At 39.4% G+C, this 25,241-nt stretch overlaps 2 protein-coding genes across 5 annotated transcripts in view; both read left to right on the top strand.

The window, feature by feature from the left end:
- Ubx (Ultrabithorax) overlaps window positions 1-18,214 on the top strand; it is an 89,344-nt gene extending 71,130 nt beyond the window's left edge. For all 4 annotated transcript variants that reach the window (XM_020958658.2, XM_020958666.2, XM_020958676.2 and 1 more), the window contains one exon: window positions 15,705-18,214. In XM_020958658.2, coding sequence (XP_020814317.1) covers window positions 15,705-16,009 — 305 coding nt within the window. In that variant the 3' untranslated portion in view covers window positions 16,010-18,214. The remainder of the gene's footprint in view (window positions 1-15,704) is intronic.
- Window positions 18,215-19,074: 860 nt separating this feature from the next.
- On the top strand, window positions 19,075-25,086 carry modSP (modular serine protease). Its single transcript, XM_020960778.2, has 6 exons — window positions 19,075-19,346; window positions 19,908-20,211; window positions 23,295-23,776; window positions 23,839-24,142; window positions 24,202-24,423; window positions 24,484-25,086. Exons 1-6 carry the CDS (start codon window positions 19,277-19,279, stop codon window positions 24,989-24,991), a joined length of 1,890 nt encoding a protein of 629 aa, XP_020816437.2. The 5' UTR covers window positions 19,075-19,276; the 3' UTR covers window positions 24,992-25,086.
- Window positions 25,087-25,241: the final 155 nt, after the last annotated feature.

Raw genomic sequence — 25,241 nt, forward strand, 5'->3', positions numbered from 1 at the left:
TGCCGACCGTCCAAGATATATGGCTATAGGTAGTTGGAGCGCAAATGCGAATAGAATGTGGCGGCATCAAAGTTCAGCTCACTTACTCACCCGGCGATGATGGCCAAACGGGAAAGGGTATGTTGAGGATGAGGATGAGGTCCAGGGATCGGCATCAGGGATCGAGGAGTGGGCTGAAGGACTTTAGTTTGCTGCAGTTTTATGCGTCGAATTTTGCAGACGACGATGTGGAGTTGGTAGTAGTCCAAACTGGACGACGGGGTCTGGCCAGGGTCATAACTCTCATATTATTATGCATTCATATCGCCATTTTAATCACACTCACACATGCACCAGAGAGGAGGGGGATTCCCCTCCTGCCTTTAAGCGATATGAGATTGGGATTAGGGGTAAGGCCATGCGATTGACCATTGGAGCCGGTCAGACAACGACTTACAACCTGTGAATGGCGGAAGCCCATGAGGCTTAGTCTTTGTATTCTAGTTTAAATGGTTTTTATTAATTTTATTTATTAAAATTATTAAAAAACCTCCTTGAAATGCTTCAATTATTAGGCAATATAATTTGCTTGTATTTCTTAATACACTCCAAGTTTCCACTTCCTTACCATACCCATTTTCCTTGTGAATATAATAATGGCAATCAGTTTTCCACACCATTTCCACTGCCGGCATATGTCGCAGTGTGTTGCGAAAATCTATATAATTTGTAGCTAAACAAATTCCAAACTGCGCTGCTACTGTTGTGTGTACATTGTGGAAGTAACACTTTGAGGCTCCCCCTACCCCCCACACAATGATTTATTACCCAATTTTACTGCCATGTTTTCTTAATTTCGCATTCGACATTTCCCTTGCACCTCCCAATGCCGTCTCGGCCCATGCGCACCATGGGCACCACTCCAGAAACCACCCACTCCACAACCACCCACACCCACCCTTCTCGGGTGGTTTCGTGTACCGTTAGATGGTGGATTGTAACTCAACGAAATAAAATAAAACACGCACCAAAGCACATTCATCCCTCGAGAAATATCGCTTATTTGGTCGGTAATAATTCTTGGCCTGTGCGCCAGGCCCGAAAAAAAACCCACCCACTTCTTCTAGCAAAGGAAACCCCAACCCTCCCATGGTATCCTTCGAGTAAAACAAAAGGCAGCATCTTTTCTTTCCCTTTTCTTCCTGTAACGGGACACGTGCGTGTGGGGCGGTGGAGGCGTGGCACGCCCTAAAGGAAAAGGAGAAAGTTTTTCGGCTGTAGCAAAACTTGAGCAAGACGCATGGCCCCGGGAAATTCCGGGAGTTGGAAAAGCGGGCAAGCAAGAAAGAGGCGACTCCTCTACCGAGGTAAGAAAGGGGGTTACGGGAGAGAGAGAGAGAGAGAGTAGAGGAAGTAGAAAGAGAGCAAATTTTTCTCTCGTAGACACTTTTTACGAAATATTTCATCGAAATGTGTCCCTGGTGTAACATTTAATATTAAAGGTGGGCGGATGCGGTGGCCAGACGTTGTGCCTGCAAGCGGCAAAAGAAAAGCTGGGAAAGCTGGGAAAGCTGGGCGCGGACTCCATATAAATTAGCCTTATTCTCCAAGACATTTTGTTGCGAATAAAGCAGGAGAAAGTTTACGAAATGAACCGAAGGCAAGTGCAGGGCGAGCCAAGGAAATTCCCGGGACAAGGGAAAATAACCAATGAAAAGAATAGAATGGCATGGAAAAGAATAGCAAATGAAGCGGAGACCGCTAAAAACTTAAACCAATAAATCACAAGTTAATTACAAGCGCGGGTATTAACTCAAGGCACTGCCACCCAATCTCTAACTCAAACTCAAACTCCAACTCAGAGTCAGAGTTTCCCCTGAAGAAGGAGTCCTACAAATTCCATAATTATATTTTATGCGATTTATTTGTTACTCGTTGTCATGTCTGTTTGCCCAAAGATAATGGCGGCTGACTTCTCCTTTCATTTATCGGCCACCAAAAGGCCTCATCTCCCCCTCGTCCAACCCCCAATTGTCGTCATGTGTTTCAACCATTTTAATTGCCCAACTTTTCTCGAGAGGAATGGGGGCTCTACTGCAACCGATGCGGGCTCTAAATGTCTCGAACCCTCCTCGTTTCGATTTATGTCTGGCAAATTTAATTGCGCCCCTCGCGTTAGCAAACAAATCATATTAATTATGATTATTCATTTTATTGGCTTCTGCTGGTTTCTTAAAGATGTGAAAGGGTATTAAATATTATTAAGTATCTTTAAGAACAGTAATCCCGCGGAATTTAAAAATAACAAATGAGAAGCATAAGGGAAATTGGAAGTTCATGATCATTAATACCAAAAAGAAATCAAGAAAATCTTGAGAGAATTAAAAACACCATTACCTTTAATTATATATCATAAAATAAATCCCCTAATTTGTTTAGTCTTAAAGAGCTTTGTAATATAAAATATTCCAAAAGCAAAGCCAGATGAATTTTTCTCTGGTTGTTAAAGTAAATTTCCAACCACATTACAATCACACCCCCGACAATTATAAGTGTATATATTTAATTTGATGGTCTATTTACCATATTCATGATGTCACTTCTATGGCATCACTCTCATAACTTTTAAAACTTTTCTTTCGTTCTGTGTGTTTTATTTTTTTGGAAAAGTTTCGCCTTGGCATTGGCAGCTGCTCAAGGCGATTCGGGGCGGAATTTTCACTTTGTAAGACTAAAGTTTTCATTGCCCTCTCAAGATTGCGTGTGGGCAATGGTTTTTCTTGGTCTAGTCTTTCGTTTCGTTTCGATTCGCCGCTCTGTTTACTGGTTTTATATTTACCTTTGTTTTTTTGGGTGGGTTTTTTTTGCAAACTAATTTACATATCCCCATACACCATGCCATCATCCATCTAAGCGCCCTCGCCATTTATTCATTAATTCAAAGTCCTGCGACATAAATTAGTTAACTTGGACTTTGTGTTTTGCGCTGGAGAATTTTAATGTGGATTCCCCGGGGAACTGACATCTTTTCCCTATCTTCCAAGGAAGCGGGGTTTTTAGCTGCGGTTTCTTTTGCCAAAGTGCATGTTTTCACAGGGAAGTGGAAAAAAAAGTAAAGGAAAAACAACAACAATTGAAACTCCGGCGAGGGCGGTGGTGCCAAGTCAAGTAGAAAAATACTATTACAATGCAATAATACAGCAACAAAAACGATGGAAAAACCAAACCGAAACCAACCAATAAACGAGTAAAAAGAGGATATGATATAAGCCAAGACTATGGAGATACTCAGTGATCTTGTAATAACATTTATATACAATAATTTAGAGGCAGGGAATAAACCATTCTAAATCAGAAAGGGGTTTATTTGAAGCATTAAGCAAGCAAAACAATGAGTATCTAATACCTTTAAATCTTCCTTAAAAATACCTTTAATTGAGCAGTTTTAGTCCTTGAAATCAGGCTTCCTCATAGACTTCCTGGAGTCTTGTATACCCTATAAACTTTATGTACTGGGTATACAAAAAAAAGCAACATTGTAAAATGAAACAACGGGCGTGAACTCGGCCTGGGTTGGTTGGGCAAAGTTTTCCTTTTGCCACGTTTTTCCTTTTTTTTGTATTTTGTATTTTTTTTTTATTTTTGTATTTTTTTGTTACTTGCCGCTCTCCCGTTTTGTTTTGGGCCTGCAACAATCTTGAACATTTTGGCGCTGTCTTTTAGCCGGCCAGAATGGGGGCTTGGATCGGATAGAATGGGACTGGAGAATGTGGGCCGCAGGCGGAAACACCCAATACAAGTCACAGCTGGATTTATGTCATGCCTTTAATTGGCTGCTGTGCCGATGTCGAACGCGGCAAAGGGGAGTCCCCTCTGGTACCCCCAGTAACCATTCTGGGTACCAGTTTTGGTCCTGCTCTTCCGAAAGCAACAATTCTCCTGCCTTCATCCATTAGCTGGAAAATCGAGTTTTTTCCTTTGCCTCTTACTCGCCTTACCCTTTTTTTTTTTTTGTTTTCTTTTTAGCAGACTAAAAAACACAAGTGGCAGTATTTTGTGCTGACTGGGAGTCTCTTGGTTAGTATCCGGGATTCTGGCGTTCAGCAATTAAAACGAAATTTTTCTGCCTGCCGCCATCTTTGGGGGATTTTGCGATGGCAATTAAAAACGAATTTTGCGCGGCTTCATTAGCCGATTTTGTATTGCGAATTGCGAATTGCGAATGGCATTTCGAAGGCGGTGGCATTCTGCCAGCTTAAATATTCATATGAGCCAGGCTTTTTCAGATGCTAAGGCGGCATGAGGTATGATATGGACAGATACATTTTGCAGATGCAGATACAGATACAGATACAGATAGAGGAATGGCGATGCCGATAGACCCCATCAAGTGGCAGCTGTTGTTGCGGGGCGCATTCAAATTAAATTCAATAAATTTTTTACCCATATTTTCCGGTCGCACTTTGCACTTGCTGAAGTCAAAACGAGCATCGAACGAAATATCAACACTTCCGGAAAAAGGGGGTTTTTCGGGGGGATTGATAGGGTTGGGGAAGGGGGGATTGAAAGGGTTGAGGCAACAGAAGCCGCTCTTGAGGCCGTCTGTGCCCCACTTGGAATTTATGTGCTCCGGCGACAACATATGGTCACGTAAATTCATGCGACAATATACGATATGATGTCACACACACATGACTCGGTGCTTTATTTTTTATGCAAAACGTTGTAGGGATTTCTTTTTTTTTCTTCTGTTTTGGTTTTTTTTACTCTCCTTATTTTCTTCTTTTTTTAATATGTGAGAAGAGACTTGAAGCTCTTGGGTGGTGGAGAGAGGGAGGGGTCTGATTTACGACAGACAGCCGGCCGCCATTCGCTTAAGTTAATAAGCGTGCTCAGGAAGAATGGGAGATACATTCATTCCCAAAAGGAAAGCTTATCTGGCAGATATCATGGCAGCAAGAAAAGCCAAAAAAGAAAATAGATAACATTAAATTAAATGGTGTCCGTACAAACCTTGAAATTATAGCTTTATTGTTAGTTTAACTAAGAAATAAAATTAAATATAGCTTACATAAGGAATTAACTTCTATTAAAATATGAAAGAATAAGAATTTCCCCATCAATCTGAAAGCTATCCCTTTGATAGAGTCCTATTAATACTTTACAAACCTCCTCCGACATATATCCCCTTAAAGGACCTTCCGAATTTATCATCTCACCATTCGCAGGACTGTATGAGCTGCTAGAAATGTCACAATATTTTGCCGAAATTTTCTCGGACCCTCGACTCACCTCGTACCTCATACCTCAAGCCAAGCTATTGGCCAGAAAATTATTGCCCGCCCTGCAGCGTTTGGCAGAGTGTGAAATTGGCAAGGAGCAAAATGAAAAACTTTTTGGCCAGGCCAAAATGGGGAGGGAGGACTCGAGGAGGGAAAGTTTGCAGTTGTGGCCAGCCAGGGAGCCAGCCAGCCAGCAGCCTGCCAAGTTCATAATATTCCAAAGAAGATTTCACAAAATATTAGTTAAACAAAACATAAACCAAAACCTTGCAGACGTTTGTGCATACAAACGTGGGCTAAATCACCTAAAAGCATGCAACATAATTCACCCGACGCCAGCTCCTTGGAGCATCAGCAGCACACACACAGCATATCCTTGCGGAGGGATGCTCACAGGAGCATCAGCATACCAAGAAGCGACGAAGCTCAACGTTTCCGTTTCCTCAAGCGCCACTCCAGCATCCTGCCGCCCACTTTTAATGGCCTCGAGCTCAGTTCTCCGTAGTTTGGGGATCGTCTTTTGCATGTGCAAGCTAAGTGAATCGCTTGAGAGAGGGAGGTGATGGGAGGTGGTGTTCCATTCCAAGGAGCACGCATGCCAGCCTTCCAGGACGAGGGTCTCTGTGGGGGAAAACAACAACCAAGGTTGACATTAGCGGGCACGGCGCACAACGAAACCCAATTAGAACAAAGATATACGACACCAGAGCGAGGCGACGAAACAACATGGAAAATGTAGACCCTCGACGCAAGAGGGGCCATTTCCATGGGCGTACTAAGGGGGGCCGGGAGGTCAGACTTAATATTTAAAATTTAGCAAGGAATATGGCTTGGAAAAGGGTAAATCAAGAGGAGTATATTAGCTTTTGAGGGGATTAGAAGGTATGTGATTTATAGGTTACAAAGCAAGTATTGTGCTGCGTTTAAGATGGTCACTTTATTTTAATCAAAGAGAATTTTCCCTTTAATAAAGAAATACAATTTATAAAGGAATTTTTATTGAAAATTTGGTAATTGAAGAGTAGAATACTTGCTTTTAAGTCAAGCTATTTAACTTAATGTTGGTAGAATTGAATAGAATGGATTAGAATAGTTGTATCAAGTATCTTTTTAAAGATTAAGATGGTCACATGAAGGAATTATTTCCTAATAAAGCAAATCATTGATGAAATATTATATTAATATCTTTTTTGTACCAATATATCAATCCAACTCCCTTTTTTTTAATAACTCTAACTACGCTCCTGGCCATCTTGGCTGCTCCTTGCTCCTGCTCCTGCTCCTGCTCCTGCTACTGCTCCTGTATCTGCTCCTGCTCCTGTTCCTGCTCCTGCTCCTGCTCCCTATCCCGTTACTGCTCCCAAACCTGCCTGCTCCTTTTTCCAACAATGAAGCGTGTAATTACAAGCGTAAACGCTGTGTGTGGGTGGTGGACCAAAAATCACACGACAGAAGACATTTTTTGAAAAGGGTTGAGCTGAGTTATGTCGAACTTGGTGGTGGTGCTGCTGGGTGGTAAATGGTGGATGGTGGGTAGTCCTGCTCCCCGGTTCAGAGGTGAAGGCATCACATACTCGTACGTACGCGTCGCAGCGCATAATTACTTTACAAGTTCATTATAAACCATCATAAATCTATGAAGGAGCAGCATAGACTCCGTCGGCGACGACTTTACAATGGAAATGGAAATTTTCAACCTTAGCACTTTCTTTCCCTGGGACAGTGTCCAACCTCCTCCCCCCTTTGATCCCAGTTGAGCCGTAAATTCTTTGAGTCTGAGGGATGGGCGAAACAATGGCGAGTAATTCACTTGCGAAAATGTTATTGATTACGAAACAGGACAACAGGCAACAACTGCGGCACATGGAATCGACCAACTGCATCCCCATGTGCAGGATACAATGGGATAAAAAGGATATAGAGATGAATATTACACAAATCAGATTATAGGGAAATGGAATAAATATTTAAAATACTATAATATATATTATATAAAGGGAGTTTGGTTAGACAGAGAGTTCAAACTCTTTCTAATCAGTCTAAATGTTTTATTTCTTATTAATTTAATAAGAAATGTACCCAATTTCACACTCATTAAAAGACTAATAATTCATTTGTAGTTACTACATTTATTTATAACTATTTAATTTGAATTTCATCTACATATCCTTTCTTATTTAACCCACTGTTTCCATTGGTTCCCTTGCACCTTTTGCTCCTTTTTGTCGATTTTGCGCAAAAGCAATTTGAGCATAAATCTTTCGAACGACAAACTCGCCGCCTCACACAACACACCATACACACACCACACACACACACACGCACACACAGAATAGAGAGTGCAACTTTTGTGCAATGGACGCGGCAGGAATTGGAATCGGTATCCGTATCCGTATCGTTATAGGAATGGGTTTTTTGGGGTGCGGAATATGGGATATGGCTAGCTGCAAGCTTGAAATTAACTGTTAGTTTCACACGTTCTGAACTGAAATAAAAACAAAAAAAAACTACAACTGGAAGGAAAGGAATTGTTGCTCTTAACTTTCACTTTTCACAAACACAGAGGGGAAAAACTCATAGTGACTGGGGAGCAGCAGCAGCTGCTGTGACCCCAAAAAGGCCGAACCCCAAAAGCCCGAATTCGACACCGCGCCGAATGCCATCGCCGTCTCCATCTCTGGCTTTAGCTCTGGCTTCAGCTCTTTTCCGCCCACAAAGTCTGGACCATAAGTTTGTCGTTTAGTTGGAGGGCAAAAATAAAAATAAAAACTTCAAGTGCCAATTATGTGTGAAATTCCGACACTTTTCGCTTGTTTACTTTTATGCGCCCTTAATGAAGTTTCTGCTTTTGCTGCATCACCTAACCTTTAGCCCCCTTTTTTCACATGTGCAATGTGAGTGTGTTTTTGTGGGGGGATGTAATAAGAATCCAGGAAAATGTTAAGCCATGTTGGAAGTTGGTTTAATTAATTAGCAGCAAAGGTAAAGCTAAAGAAATTTGACTAGAACATGATGAGGTAACTGGAAGATGAGTCTTGATAGTTTCTTGGGGATCATTAAAAGACATATGAGTATCTTTCTTACAAGTTAAGTATAAGCTGTAAAGGTAATACATTAATTATTGAACATTATACATTTTCTTTAGTAACATTCAACATAATTTTTTCCCTTTATTTCAATATAAACTCTTACCAACCCCCTTTATTACAAAACCCTAAGCACAACCCTCAATTGAGAGTTGAACAAAAATCCAATTAAAAACGCATTCATTGCGATTTTCTCAGAAAAAAAAACTTAAACCAAATGAAAGAAGGCCGCCTTCCAGCCATGTTGCAAACGAGTGGGCGTGTCATATCTGTGGGGCGCAATCGCAGGCAATTAAAAGATACTCAGATACACAAATGGCATTGCAGCCGCCGTCTGATTTGTATCTTGAAGCTTCCTTTTCCTTCTCAACAAAAAAAAAAAAAAGACAAAAACATAAACAATTCCAAGCAATGTCTTATCAGACTTGGCAGCCATTTTCCTTATTTATTTCTTTGACTGGTGGGAAACGTTATTTAGATTTGACACTTGGCGCTGATTTTTATTGGACCGTTTTTCGGTTGAGTAGCGGAAATGTTGCACATTTCCGTTTTGTCGAGCGGCCATAACTTTCATCGATAATTATCGGGGGGACAACAGGAGATGATGTCAGATACATATTGAACTTAGAGAGGGGGGGAGGAAGAAGACATTCCAAATGCTGTGAATTGTGCGTTTTTAGTTTTTGTCTAATGAGCTCTGAAATCGTGAATATATTGCCAAACGGCGATATTCTCCACAGATATGAAACAGCTTGACATCGTGCCACATATTTATTTATTCGCTGTCCAAGTCTGCTGTCTGGTGTCTAGGGATTTTGCCACATTTGTTGGTCAAAGAAATAGAGTGACAGAAAATTCCATAAAATTCTTGAAAAAGTGGTTTTTGAGTCAAAATTAAATTAAGATAAAAGGAAGCCTTGGAAAACGATTGTTTAAAAAAACTTTATTTTCCTTTCTATTTCCTTTCTATTGCTTAAACAATTGTTTCTTACGAAAATCCTACCTTTTAGAACTATTTTCTATAACCTCTATATATTTCATGAATATAATCTCTATACCATTTTGTTCAGTGTATAAACCGAAACAGAAATCCCCCATTGAACAGCTTCATCTTCGTAGTCACGCTTTGCTCGCATCTTCCTCAAATGCCTTTGCTTGTGCTTCGCATTTGAACTGTTAAAAATTTTTGTTCCAAGAGAGATACAGATACAGAGATACAGATACATTTGTATCTCTCAATCTTCATCGATGCGTTCCGCCAGCTGTCGCTGCTGTCGTATCTGTATCTGTGTATCTGTGAGGATGAAACTGGAAATGGAAATAGAACTTGAAACGAAGCCAAAATAGAGTCGTTGATTATTTTAATGATGACGCCGAGGTTAAAGCACGATGGGAAGGCGTTCCACACTCACACACTCCATCAGATATATATATATACTTATATATATATATATTTCTACAAGCCCCTAGATGGTTAGGGGGTCTATGTAAATATGGAAATGGCGTGCCGCGTTCACATATATTTTCAGTTTCGTCTTCTTTTTTTGGGGAGAAAGGGGTTCACATCGCTCATTAATTGAGCTATTAAGATAAACCCACATCAAATGCCGCGTTCAGCTTCAACGCCCAATGGGCCTGCCTGAACTCGTAGACTTTGCCTTTTGCTTGGGGCACTGGGTCAGTCAGCCAAAAGGCTGCCAATGATGGCATTATTATACAATTCATATACCAAATAAAGACAATAAACAGTCAAATGTATTCATTCATACACAAATTGGCTTTTAATTGCCATGACAAGGGGGGGCAGGGCGACCGATCATGAAAGGGAAAATGTTAAACATATGGAAATTGAGATCTAGCGGAAAGTTTAGAAATATAATAAACTTCACACTTTGAAACGCATGACTATAAAATAGAAAGAAAAAGTATTTAAGAACATTAAAATTTACTCAAGTAAATACAACTTCTTTTATTAAACCCCAAAAGAGACCTTCTTTCTGAACCCTTTTGGTTGGATTTTTCCCCTCTAAAAAGTTCCCTGTTAAATTGCAAGCTCAACAGGCTTCGCTCGTAACTCAAAACTGGAATGGATCCACTGAAGATCGAGCTGGTCAGTGGCCCTGAGTGAATCGAGGCGACCTGCTACCTGTTGCTACCTCTTGCAATGAATTATTTTAATGACGAGCGAAAGAAAGAGGGACAGAGATCCCCTTTCGACGAGGATCCTGGACATGCGTAAGATGCGCCGCCGCCGCCATATCCCGGTCCAGTTCAAGTGGAACCAGTTTCCCTGCATTTCTCAGATCATCATCAGTGCTCCGGCCATTGAAAGCTGCGCTTGCAAGCACCAAATTACCAAAAAAAGAAAAAAAGGTACAAAAAATATAATAAAGTAAGTGAAACGTGCGTGAGGCTTAAGACTGTTCGTTAAGCGGATTTTATCGGCGATCTGGTAAGAAATTTCTCTCCAAAAAGGTGCCCTTTTACCCAAAAAATAAAAAAAGAACTCCTTTTCGGCCACAATTACGTTGAATTGCAATTTGGAAGGCTGTACGCGCCACGAATTCCGCGATCAAGGCAACCGATTCCTCGTGCGAATAATTCCATTTGGCACATCATTTTTGGGCAGAGAGAAAAGCCCAATTACCACACGTTAAAAAATATATTTAGGGGAGAAAATATTAATATTCTTTCAATTAAAGTTGCGTAGTAGAGTTCTCCTTTAAAGCCCCAGAAGGAAATGCAGACTGGGATTTTCCCTCAGCCTCCGAAAAGCAATTAAACACTGATTGCCTAGGTGGAGTTGGAAAGCCTCTGTGTGTGCCTGAATTTGAATTTGAATTTTGAGAAAGAAAAATTGAAAATTCAGTTCCTGCCTTGCGACAGACATAAGATACTGCCCAAGTTTTGGGGGTGCACACCCTAAACGTGTATCTCAAAATTTGATAACCACACTGGAAGTGGCACTGGCAGTGGCAGTGTCAGTTTGCCATTGCAGTTGCAGCTGCAATTTCAGGTTGCATACGGGATGTATGCAACGAAGATTGCGTTCGTGTTTGCGTTTGGCAATTGCAACTCAATTGCGCATTTGCCACCGCAAGCATCAATATCTGGCATAGGCATGTAGTCCTATAATCACGTCTCTGGAGCCAAGGAATCCGGGCGAGGTTTATGCCACTCCCACTCCCATCCCCCATCCCCCACCCTGGAGACTTCAACTCTCGTACTCCCTGCGGCCAATTTAATTGACAGATTTAGTGGTGCTCGATTGGCAGTGCGGAAAATTAGTTTTCCGTCTCCCCAGAAGCCTGACTGACTTTCTGTGGCGCCGTCGCATTTAATTGTTTTATAGACACTCGAATCCCATTGCCATGTACAAAGCCCACCTATCTATCTATCTATCTATCTAGTTGTATATATGCCGCAGCTATGTATCCGGCAGATGCGAGTGGGTGTGTGTACATCATACCGGGGGCAAGGTGGAACACGCCCCTGACAAACACGCACGAAAATAGATTTAATTAAATTGCGAATAAAATGCGTGAGTTTGCTAACGCGAAGGAGGGAGGGAAGTTGGGAACACATGTGTGTGCCAAGCCAACCAATTAATCGATGGCCAATCGATTTCTTTTGCCGATTTTCGGTAGCTTTCACCCGAAAAAGGGTTTCCTGCCTGGTGTCCTTTTTTTTGTATTTCTTAGAAAAGGGAATTAATTTCCGGTTGACCTGGAGACCATATTGATGGGTTACCCATAAATCAGAGGTAAGAAAGTGGTTTCTAGTTATGTTTATTAACTGAAAAGAAAGTTGAAAAGTAATTTTATTTAGAATATTATTCTTCTTAAAAATGTTCTGTACACTTTGTACATGCTTTCAAATTCCCAGTAATCTTAGGATCTCTAAATATTTGTACCTTAGGGATACCAGGAATAGGCCAAAAGTATCTCTGAGTGCTCCCTGAAATTCCAGTTTAAGAAAAAAGGAGGAGAGAGCTCCCCATTTCGGGACCAGAATCTCATCTAGATAGCACGTGACGATGACAAAAACAAAACATAAATTAGAAAGAGTGAGTTTTTGGGGAAGCCGAAAAACAAAATCGAATTAGATATAAGTAGTTGTCTCACACACACACTTATATATACACATATATATTCCCTAGATACATATATATATTCTATTATAATAGAAGCATAGATCACACATTGTGCCGCATGCAACATGGAGTCTCAGGCGTCACCTGGAGATTTATGACCTGGCTTGCAACGCTCCGAAAATGGGGGTTGTCCAGATAGAGAGAGAGAGGGAAGACACACCCAAAGCGAGACAAGTATACATAGATATCGCTTCGTTTCGGTTCAAAGTTCGCTGCAAATGGGAAACACGTAAACTGTCAAAACTTTAAATCCCTGAGGAATTTAAGTTAAAAAATATAACACGTACTGGGGACTTGGGCACAGCTGCGCTACCCAAAATATATACATATATACAAGAGACGACAAAACCTTGAAAATGTATCTTCGGGGCCGAAGAAAAACCAGGCAAGGCCCCCATGGAAAGCCAACTGGAACAGAATAAATATTCAGGAAAGAAGAAAAAAAGATTTCCTCCTTCCAGCCTCTCAACTCCCCCCTTATTTTATTTTTTTTTTTTTACTCGTTTAAATTATCTACGAGAAATTTCGCGCCTTGCCATACAAAGTTTTATTGTACCGCATCCACACACCCCGCACATACCAGCATTTAAATTATGTACTTAGAAATACACAAAAATTTTCCAAAAGTCTACAAAAGAAAATGGAACAGGCACAGCAGGACGTAGCAACGAGAGAGAGAGGGAGAAAGCGAGCCAGCAAAATGAATTTCGCACTTTTTCGCATAATAAATTTAGAAACTTGGCCAGCACTGGAAGAAAAAAATCCAAGCTAAAAAAAAAGAGTGTCCCAGGCAAAGCAAAGTTTCGTTAAAAAGTTGTATTTTTGCATATACAAAAGCAGCGGCAAAAGGATGGAAAGGAGCTGAAATAGTCGACTGCCGAGTGACAAATTCCATTTAAAATTGCCAAGCAAAAGCTCACGTTCACGTACCACTCCTCAAGGCGTACGAATCCTGTTTCCCTTATCCTTCCTCCTTCTTGGCGAAACTCCTAAATAAAATGAAACTTTTCGCTAAACCTCAGCGTGATGTATTCCAGGAGCACAAGGGAGCACGACTCTGTCGGGGATTTAAGTTAATCAGCAAACAGGTTTAGAGCTAAATAAATTTATTTATGCCCTTTTTGCTCTTATTTTGTTGTTATTTTTTTACTCACTCACAAGTGTTGTGAGGAAGGGAGGAAAATGGGTATTCCAAGTTAACTTGAGAATTCTTTGGAGGCAACCATCTTGGTTTAATTGAAATTCCTATAACAGATTAAATAAATAATTTTGGATATAATACCCTTTAAGATGTAGGAAGTCAGGTTGAAATAAGGACTTTTTAGGGGAGAGAAAGTACAGGAAGACTGAGATAAAAGGATTCTAGGATTTCAAGAGTTCTTTTATTATTTGTATTACCAATAAGGTAATAAATAGACTCCCATACAAATAGTTCTCCTTCAAATTAAACATTTATTTTTATTGTTTTACTGGATAAGATTTTCTGCATTTCCATTTTCCGACAAATTGCCACAAAACTGACGGCAACGCAAATCTTTGTGACCTGTCACTGGCCAATTTTCTTGCACATTAAATCGGTGTTTATAATTCTCGCAAGGCATTTATAAAAATAAAGCCCCATTAAGTGAATTTATCGGGGGCATGTTGTGTACGGAGACTGCACATATAGATGATAATTTCTTTGTTTTCAGATCCTCTGACCATTTTATTTCGCATATCATTTTTTATAGACTATAAAATATATACATATTTTTTTATACCATTTATTTGCACACACCTACACAATTGCAAACTGGTAATAACGGTACGAGTACCTGTGTGCGAGTGAAAGATAAATGCGTTTTCACTTTATGACTTTCGTGTCGGCATAAATTTGTTAATACCTTTAGGCCAAATTTATAACATAATAAATGCTCATAATATTTAACTTAACATTGTGCCCAGTCCCTGGGTAAGAGAGAGAGAAAGACCGAAATGCGAAAGTCAACATGGATGTGTGGCATCATGGCGATAAAATCAGACATCGTCTGGTTCTGCTCAAGCATCAGGTGGAGGGCTTGGAGAGACATGGGAGCTGGGAGTGCACACACGAAATTGAGTTATTGCACTTGAAGGCAAATTAAACTTCATAAATATTTAAAATCAGAGATTAAACACGGCATTGTACTGCTGCTGCTGCTGTGGGCCCTGCTCTGCGCCTCTCGTGTTGCCAATTAAAGGGGCATTATCTGGCATAACTGCTATTTAAGTAGCCACATTCGAAATCTCCACAGTGCCGGGAATGCTCGCACGTTTCTCCTTTCAATTTTAATGTTTTGCTGCTGCAATGACAGCAGCAACACAGCAGCAGCAACATTGCAATGCAGCAGCAACATCCAACATCCACTCTTTGCGGTGCAGCGGCAAACGATCAATTTAAAGTAACGATCTCGATCTCGGCGGAGAAACAAAAACCACAACTGCAAATGGCAAATGGCGATACTCGTAAAAATGAAATGTATTTCTTTTTTTGTTGGTTGGTTGTACTCTACTCCTGGAGATTTCCTTGCCTTGCCTTTCCTTTCCTTGGTTCATGTTCCGGCCTACGTTCAAGCTGCTTGATGATTGCTGGCAAAAAAACAGCAGAATTTATATTTATGACTTTTGGTTAAAAAAGACAACGTTGAACAGCAAACAAATGCTGAGCAGATCGATGCAATTTTTCAATTTAATTTCAACGATGAAAGGCCAAAATATAAATACTGCGGTGTATGTTTTTTTCTTACTGGAATTCTAGCATAATTAACAGATTTTCATATATGGTATGATAGGATATGAACTGGAAAATTGTTAGACATTTTAGCTTATTTATTAAAAGTAAAATTAATAGACTTTGTGGTATACTTTGTCAATGTATTTTTAACAAGTGGATGCTAGGTCTAATATAATATTTAGGCCATATTTAAAATGCTTTTATTCAACTCTTTAAATCTTTAAAGTTAACTAAACACTTTGCCTTAAAGAATCTGTATTTTATATAATCTTTTATCCTATTTGTTGTTTAAATGAATTCACTAAATACTTGCTAAAATGAATATAAATAAGTTAGAATTGGTAAATCCTTTTGCCACCTTATATGGCCTAATATCAGGTCAATTTTTAAACTAAAAAAAAACTTGTTTTAATTACCTATTAATTATATATTTTATCTTCTATTTTCTATAGGCACAAATGGTCTGCGAAGACGCGGCCGTCAGACATACACCCGCTACCAGACATTGGAGCTGGAGAAGGAGTTCCACACGAATCACTATCTGACCCGCCGGCGGAGAATCGAGATGGCGCACGCGCTGTGCCTGACGGAGAGGCAGATCAAGATCTGGTTCCAGAATCGGCGGATGAAGCTGAAGAAGGAGATCCAGGCGATCAAGGAGCTGAACGAGCAGGAGAAGCAGGCGCAGGCCCAGAAGGCGGCGGCGGCAGCGGCTGCGGCGGCGGCGGTCCAAGGAGGACATTTAGATCAGAATTAGGACGAATTGGGATGCAGATATGCATATGCAGATACGAATGCAGATGCAGATACAGAATACAGATACAAAGCAACTATATATTGTAACAAATGAACACTATTTACTTAAATGAATAATATTTAAAAATATTTTGATGGTACTTGTGCGAATACGAAACTTAACCTAAATCGAACCTAATGGAATTATTTCACGAAGCGTTTGAGCAGCAACCGAAAATACGTAAATGAAGGCAAAACTACAAACTAATTAATTAGGCTAAGTAAATGAAAGGTAGTGGAATGAACCTACTTAGACGTAAAAACCGACAAACAATTTTTAATTTAGTTCCAAACGAAAGAAAAGAAAAACAAATGTAGAAATTCGCAAGCGTAAGATTTATGTTTAGACCCTATAGAGAGGATCATCATTATCGCTCGAAATCGAACCCCTGTCCTGCCCCCCTTTGTTGCTTACTGCTATGTTTAAATTAATTTTCGCAAGAAATACTCAAAAATTAAGTAAAAAAAACAAACAAGAACTATGAAAACGTACGAATAAAATGTTGAACGCAAGCAAAATTCTGTTGATATGAATTTTTTTGGTTAAAACCAGTTTTAAACCAATTTAAGATACGTAAAAAAACAAACACAAAAGAAATTGAAAACTATTAAACTTTAACTTAAATATAAATAGAATTTGTTAGCAAAGTAAACATATTACCAGAGTTTGTCGAAGGAGGATCGATTCGGATTCGGATTCAGATTCAAATATTTGAATGTGTGTATAGTTTGTGCTTACCGAATAAAATAATGCAATTTTAGTTAACTCTGTTTATTTTTAAACGAATTTGTTTAGTTCTCACCCCAAAACGACTAAAGTGAAGCTGTTTCTTTAAGTAATGTGTAGTGTGTTTACCTTTTAAATTAAATTAATGATTAATTTTATTATTATGTTTATTTTAATGACAAAGCGTTTATGAGATTATCTGACAGAGGCGATGAGGAGATACAAACGGCCAAAACGCCAAATAAATTATTGGTTTTGAAAAAATCTAAAAAAAAAAACAAAGAGAAAAAAGAAATTTTATTATTGTGTTATTATTTTAATTCTGCCATTGCGATTTTTCGTTTCGTTCCGAGTTGTTTTGAGAGCTTGAGAGAGTGTTGGCATGCGAAATTGCTTTTGATCTCGTTCCGTTAATTGATCGTAAGTTGTACGCTCCAAAGCGATACCCCATACCGATACCGATACCGATACCGATAACGATACAGATAACGATAACGATAGCGATACCATATATTAGTTTAGTGGATGTGGATCCAGCGAGCTGTGCTCCGCACGTCCTCCCCCCCGAAACTTGATCTTTCAGTTGAGTTTCCGAACTTATCCCAGTTTGGGGGCCATCCGTAACGATGCCCTGCACAAGATGTATACGTAACTAGAGCCTAAGATCCGAATATAGATATACATATATATATATATATATATATTTAAATCTTGATATATATTTATGTATTTATATGTGGAAATCGACAAACAATAAGAGACAGAGAGTAATATCTGGATCGGATGCAAATACGTAAATAAGTATAAGTTAAATGTTATAGATTTTAAACGTAACCCCAAATACGTTAATGTACACATACACTGAGCGAAACGAGGACGATAACGAGTGAGGTGCAGGAGGAGAAGCGTGGATCGCCACGCAAAAAAAACCAAGAATAGACGCTAAAATACAATACTTAAAGATTTAAATGTGGATTATCGTAGCAAACAGATATACGTAAATAGAGACAGATTCGGTGCAGAGTCCACCACTACGTCATCCTACACTTACCTACTACTTCTTACGTAATACCCGTGCATTCGTAGCACCCATAATCGCTACGTACGTGTACATTCCTAGTGGCTTTTACCTTACACTCTCTCCGATCCGATCCGATCCGAGATTGGGATTACCACTTTTCCTAGAACTACCTACAGATACTTTGCAGCTACATTTTCTACTCGTATCCCCCATCCCCCGAATGACGATTGGAACCCGCAGCTCCGTTTATACTTAATCTATGTAACTCTAATTTAAAGCCATTCTATGTTAGTTCCGTAAGTTGTAAATTATCAATATGAACTATACGTAATGAGAAACAAAACACAAAAACAAACAGCAACCAGTGAGAATGTGGAAAATGAAACAAATAAATTAAACGAAACGATTTAAACAATTTATGAAATGCCTTTGAAATCGGTGGATTAAATGGGTATGTTATATAGTAATTATATATTTAAATAAAGAAAAATTGGGAGTGCATCGCCATGTAATTTAATATTATTTTTCATGATTCTTAATTCTTAATTTTAGTGGTAAAAAAACACTGTTTCAAGAGATAAATTTTCATAATTTCATATTCTTTAAGTGGCAGCACCACCTAGCGGTATATGAAAGCAGCTAGAACTTAGGACGTTGTCTAGACTGCACCATCGATAGCTCATGTGGCGGCACCATCTGGCGGAAGAAAATCAAAATAAATGTTACACTGCTTGTCCCAATGAAAACTGCTTGTTTTAGCATTAGTTCATTTTTGTCAAGAAATTTAAAAATGTTGCGTTCAATTTTCGCGATTTTTCCCAATAAAAAATATATCCAAACCCAGCTTCAACTTTTTGTACTGCTTTCCTATGTTATAATTGCTTTGCCAGCCAACTGTGATTACTGCTTATTCAATGAAAGCACTGCTTGTTTGACTTAGACAAACTTTTCAAAAATGTTGTTTCGAAAACGGAAAACACAAATTTAAGCGCCTGTTCTCCCACTGAAATTAATAAATAAAACATTCAATTTATTAACTTTATTAACTTAGGCTGTTAATTTTCTGCAAACATAATGTTTTTCCCCCTCTATCAATATTTCAGGGCTTTGTGAGGGCATAAAATACCAGAAAAGCCAGTGATTGCTTAAAGTCATATATATTCTGATTCGCTATTAGAATATTAATTAATTAATAATTGAATGTTTAAAACAAAAATCTTGAAAAGTTTGACACAGTTTCAAAATCTTCGATATACGAAATTTAAGCGATACATTTTTTATTAGAACCAGCTTTAACAAACAGCTTCGCAGCTCAGTTCCCTTTGTGAGCTCGGTCGGACTCGTTCTAAGCGCGGCGGCAGGTGCCGATTCAATCGACTCATTCAGTTCGCATTAATTTTAAGCCTCTCACCTATGTGAGTGTCGTGTGCCCCAAGTGCATTGCTAGTGCATTAAAAAGTGTTTAGTTTATCCCAAGCAAAATGCAGTTTAAATCGGGGTTAACAAGTGGTCTCCTGTTCCTTTGCGTGATTTCGTACAGAATCGGAGCAAGTGAGTAAAGTTCAAAATGATAATACAAATCGGACGAAAATAAACACTCACTGCACATATGTATATTGGATGGGGGGAGGGAGCAGAACATGTATTGAGTATGCTTTTGGCTCCACACACTCACACACAAACACATTTAGTATTCATAAAAGCAAAGCTACTCTCTGAGAGAATCCCCTCAAAACAAGATTCGTATCTCAAGCCGGTTCATCTTGAAGTCGCGCGACGCACTAGCATCAGTCATCTTTGTTTATCTCCAGCGATTCACTCAGAGAATAGTAGCTTCAAAGTCGGGTTCACTGATAGTGATTACGGAACTAAATAATAATATAAACGTGATTTATTATATTATAATAAAGACACTTGTAACAAAAGTGTTTGAGAAGTACAGATTTGCGGTTTTAGAGATCGATTTATTGGTTTAAATATAAAAAAATGGATTGTGATTACACTTGTTGCTAATTAGCATTTTAAAATTAGTTACACTTGGGTATTTCCTTCATTAAAAACAATGATTAAACCTAAAAAGAAGACTTTCTTTTTACACTCCTTCGTTTGCAGTATTAGCCGAATGTGATGACACACAGTTTGAGTGTGACAATGGCAGCTGCATCTCCTCCTATGATGTCTGCAATGGTGACAAAAACTGTCCGGATGGATCCGATGAGACGGCAATGACCTGCATCTCCCAAAGGGAGCAATGCAATAAACCATTCTTCCAATGCACCTATGGAGCCTGCGTTATAGGAACTGCAGGTTGCAATAATGTTGAGGAGTGCGCGGATGGATCCGACGAGACGAAGTTCCGATGCGGCAATATTGATGTTCAAAATCAGTTGGAACGTCGCCTTCAGGGCAATTGTCAGTAAGTTGCACATTCTAGTATACGATTGTTGTGAAAATAATTGGTAATTTTGAAAGGTCTTTGAATTTTTCCATATAAGAGTAGACACTTTCAAGCTGGGGAACTTACATCTTAGGTATACATATATTTTATAATTAAAGTCTGCCTATAATCTTTTAATTTATTCACTCTAATTTAAACTGAACTGAATCTAGTTTTGATTTACTTATCATTATATTTCTAAGAAACTGTAATATATAGTACATGAATACACATTCAATTTATATACTCTTGCAGGGCATTATAATTTTATTCTAAAGGCTGAAACCCAGAGAAGCAATTTCTGACCCTATAAATCATATATATTCTTGATCAGCATCAACATGCGAGTCAATCTAGCTATATCCGGCAAAAAAAAAGGAGACATATTTTGAAAATTGTACATCGTTAATTCATTCATCATTTGGCATTTTCCTCTATTTTTAACGATCGTTTGTATGGCAGCTATATGATATAGTCGTCCGATTTTTATAATATTTAACAGAAAATTTTAGATAATATATAGTGCCTATAAATCAAGTTTGACGAAAATCTGTTGAAAACTGGAAAAGTTGTTTTTTTTTTTAATTTTCCGATCGTTCCTATAGAAGCTATATATGTACTATATATATAGTCCACCGACTCGCCATGCTCCGACTTACATACTAGTAAAATTATATAGAAGAATAACTCCATAGTTTTATTCAAATAGCTTGCTCTCCAATTTGTTCAAAAACAAATCTCTCGCATCTGTGCATATGATTCCCAACTGGTTCAAACATCCCCGAAACGAAGTGTCTTCTGCCGGCCAAGTCTCAGAAATGTGTTGTGTTACAAAAGTTGCAAGTCATTGTTTATTAGTGTTCAAATTTAGAAACTGATCATAAATACTTACTGATCGTAGATATTTACTGGTCATAGATACTTACTGGTCATAGATACTTACTCTTCAGAGTTACTTATTGCTCATAGTTACTTAGTGCTCATAGTTAATTGCTGGTCATAGTTACTCACTGGTCATTGATATTCCCGGCTCAGAGTTACTTTTTGCTCATAGTTACTTAGTGCCCATAGTTAATTGCTGATCATAGTTACTTACTGGTCATAGTTACTCACTGATGCAAAAACACATCTCGCACATATGTGCATATGATTCCCAACTGGTTCAAACATTCCGGAACGAAGTGACTTCTGCCAGCCAAGTTTCAGAAATGTGTTGTGTTACAAAAGTTGCAAGTCATTGTTTATTAGTGTTCAAATTTAGAAACAGATCAGAGAAACTTACTCGTCGTAGATACTTACTGGTCATAGATACTTACTCTTCAGAGCTACTTATTGCTCATAGTTACTTAGTGCTCATACTTAATTGCTGGTTATAGTTACTTACTGGTCATAGATAATCACTGTTCAGAGTTACTTACTGGTCATAGATACTCACTGATGCAAAAACACATCTCGCACATATGTGCATATGATTCCCAACTGGTTCAAACATCCCCGGAACGAAGTGACTTCTGCCAGCCAAGTCTCAGAAATGTGTTGTGTTACAAAAGTTGCAAGTCATTGTTTATTAGTGTTCAAATTTAGAAACAGATCAGAGAAACTTACTCGTCGTAGATACTTACTGGTCATAGATACTTACTCTTCAGAGCTACTTATTGCTCATAGTTACTTAGTGCTCATACTTAATTGCTGATTATAGTTACTTACTGGTCATAGATAATCACTGTTCAGAGTTACTTACTGGTCATAGATACTCACTGATCAGAGTTACTTATTGATCATAGTTACTTAGTGCTCATAGTTAATTGCTGATCATAGTTACTTACTGGTCATTGATATTCCCGGCTCAGAGTTACTTTTTGCTCATAGTTACTTAGTGCTCATAGTTAATTGCTGATCATAGTTACTTACTGGTCATAGTTACTCACTGATGCAAAAACACATCTCGCACATATGTGCATATGATTCCCAACTGGTTCAAACATCCCCGGAACGAAGTGACTTCTGCCAGCCAAGTCTCAGAAATGTGTTGTGTTACAAAAGTTGCAAGTCATTGTTTATTAGTGTTCAAATTTAGAAACAGATCAGAGAAACTTACTCGTCGTAGATACTTACTGGTCATAGATACTTACTCTTCAGAGCTACTTATTGCTCATAGTTACTTAGTGCTCATACTTAATTGCTGGTTATAGTTACTTACTGGTCATAGATAATCACTGTTCAGAGTTACTTACTGGTCATAGATACTCACTGATCAGAGTTACTTATTGATCATAGTTACTTAGTGCTCATAGTTAATTGCTGATCATAGTTACTTACTGGTCATAGTTACTCACTGATGCAAAAACACATCTCGCACATATGTGCATATAATTCCCAACTGGTTCAAACATCCCCGGAACGAAGTGACTTCTGCCAGCCAAGTCTCAGAAATGTGTTGTGTTGCAAAAGTTGCAAGTCATTGTTTATTAGTGTTCAAAGTTAGTAACTGATCATAGAAACTTATTCGTCGTAGATACTTACTGGTCAGAGATACTTACTCTTCAGAGCTACTTATTGCTCATAGTTACTTAGTGCTCATACTTAATTGCTGGTTATAGTTACTTACTGGTCATAGATACTCACTGATCAGAGTTACTTATTGATCACAGTTACTTAGTGCTCATAGTTAATTGCTGATCATAGTTACTTACTGGTCATAGTTACTCACTGATGCAAAAACACATCTCGCACATATGTGCATATGATTCCCAACTGGTTCTAACATCCCCGGAACGAAGTGAGTTCTGCCAGCCAAGTCTCAGAAATGTGTTGTGTTACAAAAGTTGATGTTCAAAGTAGTAACTGATCATACATACTTACTGGTCATAGATACTTCTGTTCAGAGTTACTTACTGCTCATACTTACTGCTCATAGTTAACTACTGATCATAGTTATTTACTGATCATATTTACCTAATGTTCATTGATACTAACTGATCATAGTTACTTACTTCGGGTACCCGAAGTTTATTCTCATTAAATAATAAAAAAAAACCCACTTTCTAAATTCTTTTTTATAGGGAAAATGAGTTTAAATGCCCCTCTGGAATTTGTTTGGACAAGACCAATTTTCTGTGCAACGGCAAGGATGACTGTGGCGATGGCTATGATGAATCCGTGGATCTTTGCGGACACTTGTACTGTCCCGTTTACTCCTTCAGGTGTGGCACAGGTGCCTGCATTGCCGGTTCGCTGAAGTGTAATGGTCAAAATGACTGTTTCGATGGATCAGATGAGGCCCCGCTGCTCTGCAACACCACCCGGAAGATAACAGGTCCAACTCCAGTCACCGTGGAGATTTTGCTGACCCAGGAGGGATGCCCACTGCCCCTAGGCGATGAGCGTCCCATTCTTAAGGGTCCTGGTGGCCGTATCATAACCGGGCCCATCACCCACGGACTTGTGAAATTCTCCTGCGAGAGGGGGCATGTCCTTGAGGGCGATACATCCAGCTATTGTGCCAATCGGAAGTGGGGTAACTCCTTGATCCCGAAATGCGTGAGTGAGTAGCCCCTTTATACTGTAACGATATAGTTTAATACAGTTAAACCTGTTTTACCATAGAATACTGCAATTCGACGGGCGAGTTTGAAGGATACTCGACGAACGCCTTGTGCACCTATGCCGGCCAGAAGGTGGACTGCAACAACCCCTATCATCCACCCGGCACCGAGGTGCAATTCGTCTGTGCCAATGGCTTCAAGGCTGACGGTCCACTGCCGGACATGAAGTGCATGAGAGGTGGCTATTGGAATCGTCAACGTCAACGCTGCCAGCAGGAATGTGGCCAGATTGCCACGCCCACCAAGAGCTTCTCGGCCAATGGTTACACCATCAATAATACTGTGGTGCCTTGGCACGTTGGACTGTACGTGAATTAACAAATATAAATAATTTTTTTAATATTAATTAAGTTTTTACCTTCAGGTATGTGTTCCACAATGAAAGGAACTACCACTTCCAGTGTGGCGGATCGCTGCTGACACCGGACCTCATCATCACCGCTGCACATTGCGTATACGACGAGGGTACCGGTCGACCGTACAGCTTCGATAGCTTCCAAGTGATTGCGGCCAAGTACTATCGCAACTATAATGATACCACGCCGGATGACCAGGTCCGTAATGTGACCTTTATCGATATAGCGCAGTGAGTGGTAAAAAAGTACATATAAACCTCATTTAATTAATCTTTCTAATTATTTACCAGAGGCTACAAGGGTCGTGTTACGGAGTTTTATCAAGACTTGGCCCTACTGACCCTCAACGAGCCCTTCGAACTTAGCCATGTGATCCGACCCATTTGCGTGAAATTTGTAAGCTTTGCGGAAAAGGAGAGTGTCACCGATGAGCGGCAGGGAAAGTTTGCCGGCTGGAGCATCGAGGACAAGCATGAACTGCAGTTTGTACCAGCTGTTTCCAAAGCGAACATCCTGTGCCGACAGTCTCTGAGGGATATCAAGTCGGACAAATTCTGCATATTCACCCAGGGCAAATCACTGGCCTGCCAGGGTGACAGTGGCGGTGGTTTTACCGCTGTTGAGGAGACCCTCGAATTCTCGGGCCGCTCAACCTCGCGGCACTTTCTTTTCGGTGTGATTAGCAATGCCCCCAATGCGGACCGGTGCGCCCACAGCCTGACCGTGCTGACCAACATTCAGCACTTCGAGACCATGATACTAAATGCAATGAGCAAGAGTGTTAATACACGATCTTAATCTTCAAGTGATTAGATTTAAATACAGAAATAAAGCGGCCATATGTCCCATACGAATTTAGCCTTAATGTCCAATAAAACTAGTCTCAGGAAGAAGCGCCGATTTTCAATTTTGCTTAGTTTTTATTGAGTGATATTTTGGACAGCTTAAGAAAAACTTTTATATCATTTAAAATGAATCAGATTCAGCATTGCTTATATAGGTTTTTGTTAAAATGTCCATTTCCAGGGTGTTTTTCCGACGTAAAACT

Source organism: Drosophila serrata, unplaced genomic scaffold (genome assembly GCF_035046125.1).
Source record: "Drosophila serrata isolate PLE 108 unplaced genomic scaffold, ASM3504612v1 contig_382, whole genome shotgun sequence".
Classification (NCBI taxonomy): Eukaryota; Metazoa; Arthropoda; class Insecta; order Diptera; family Drosophilidae; genus Drosophila; species Drosophila serrata.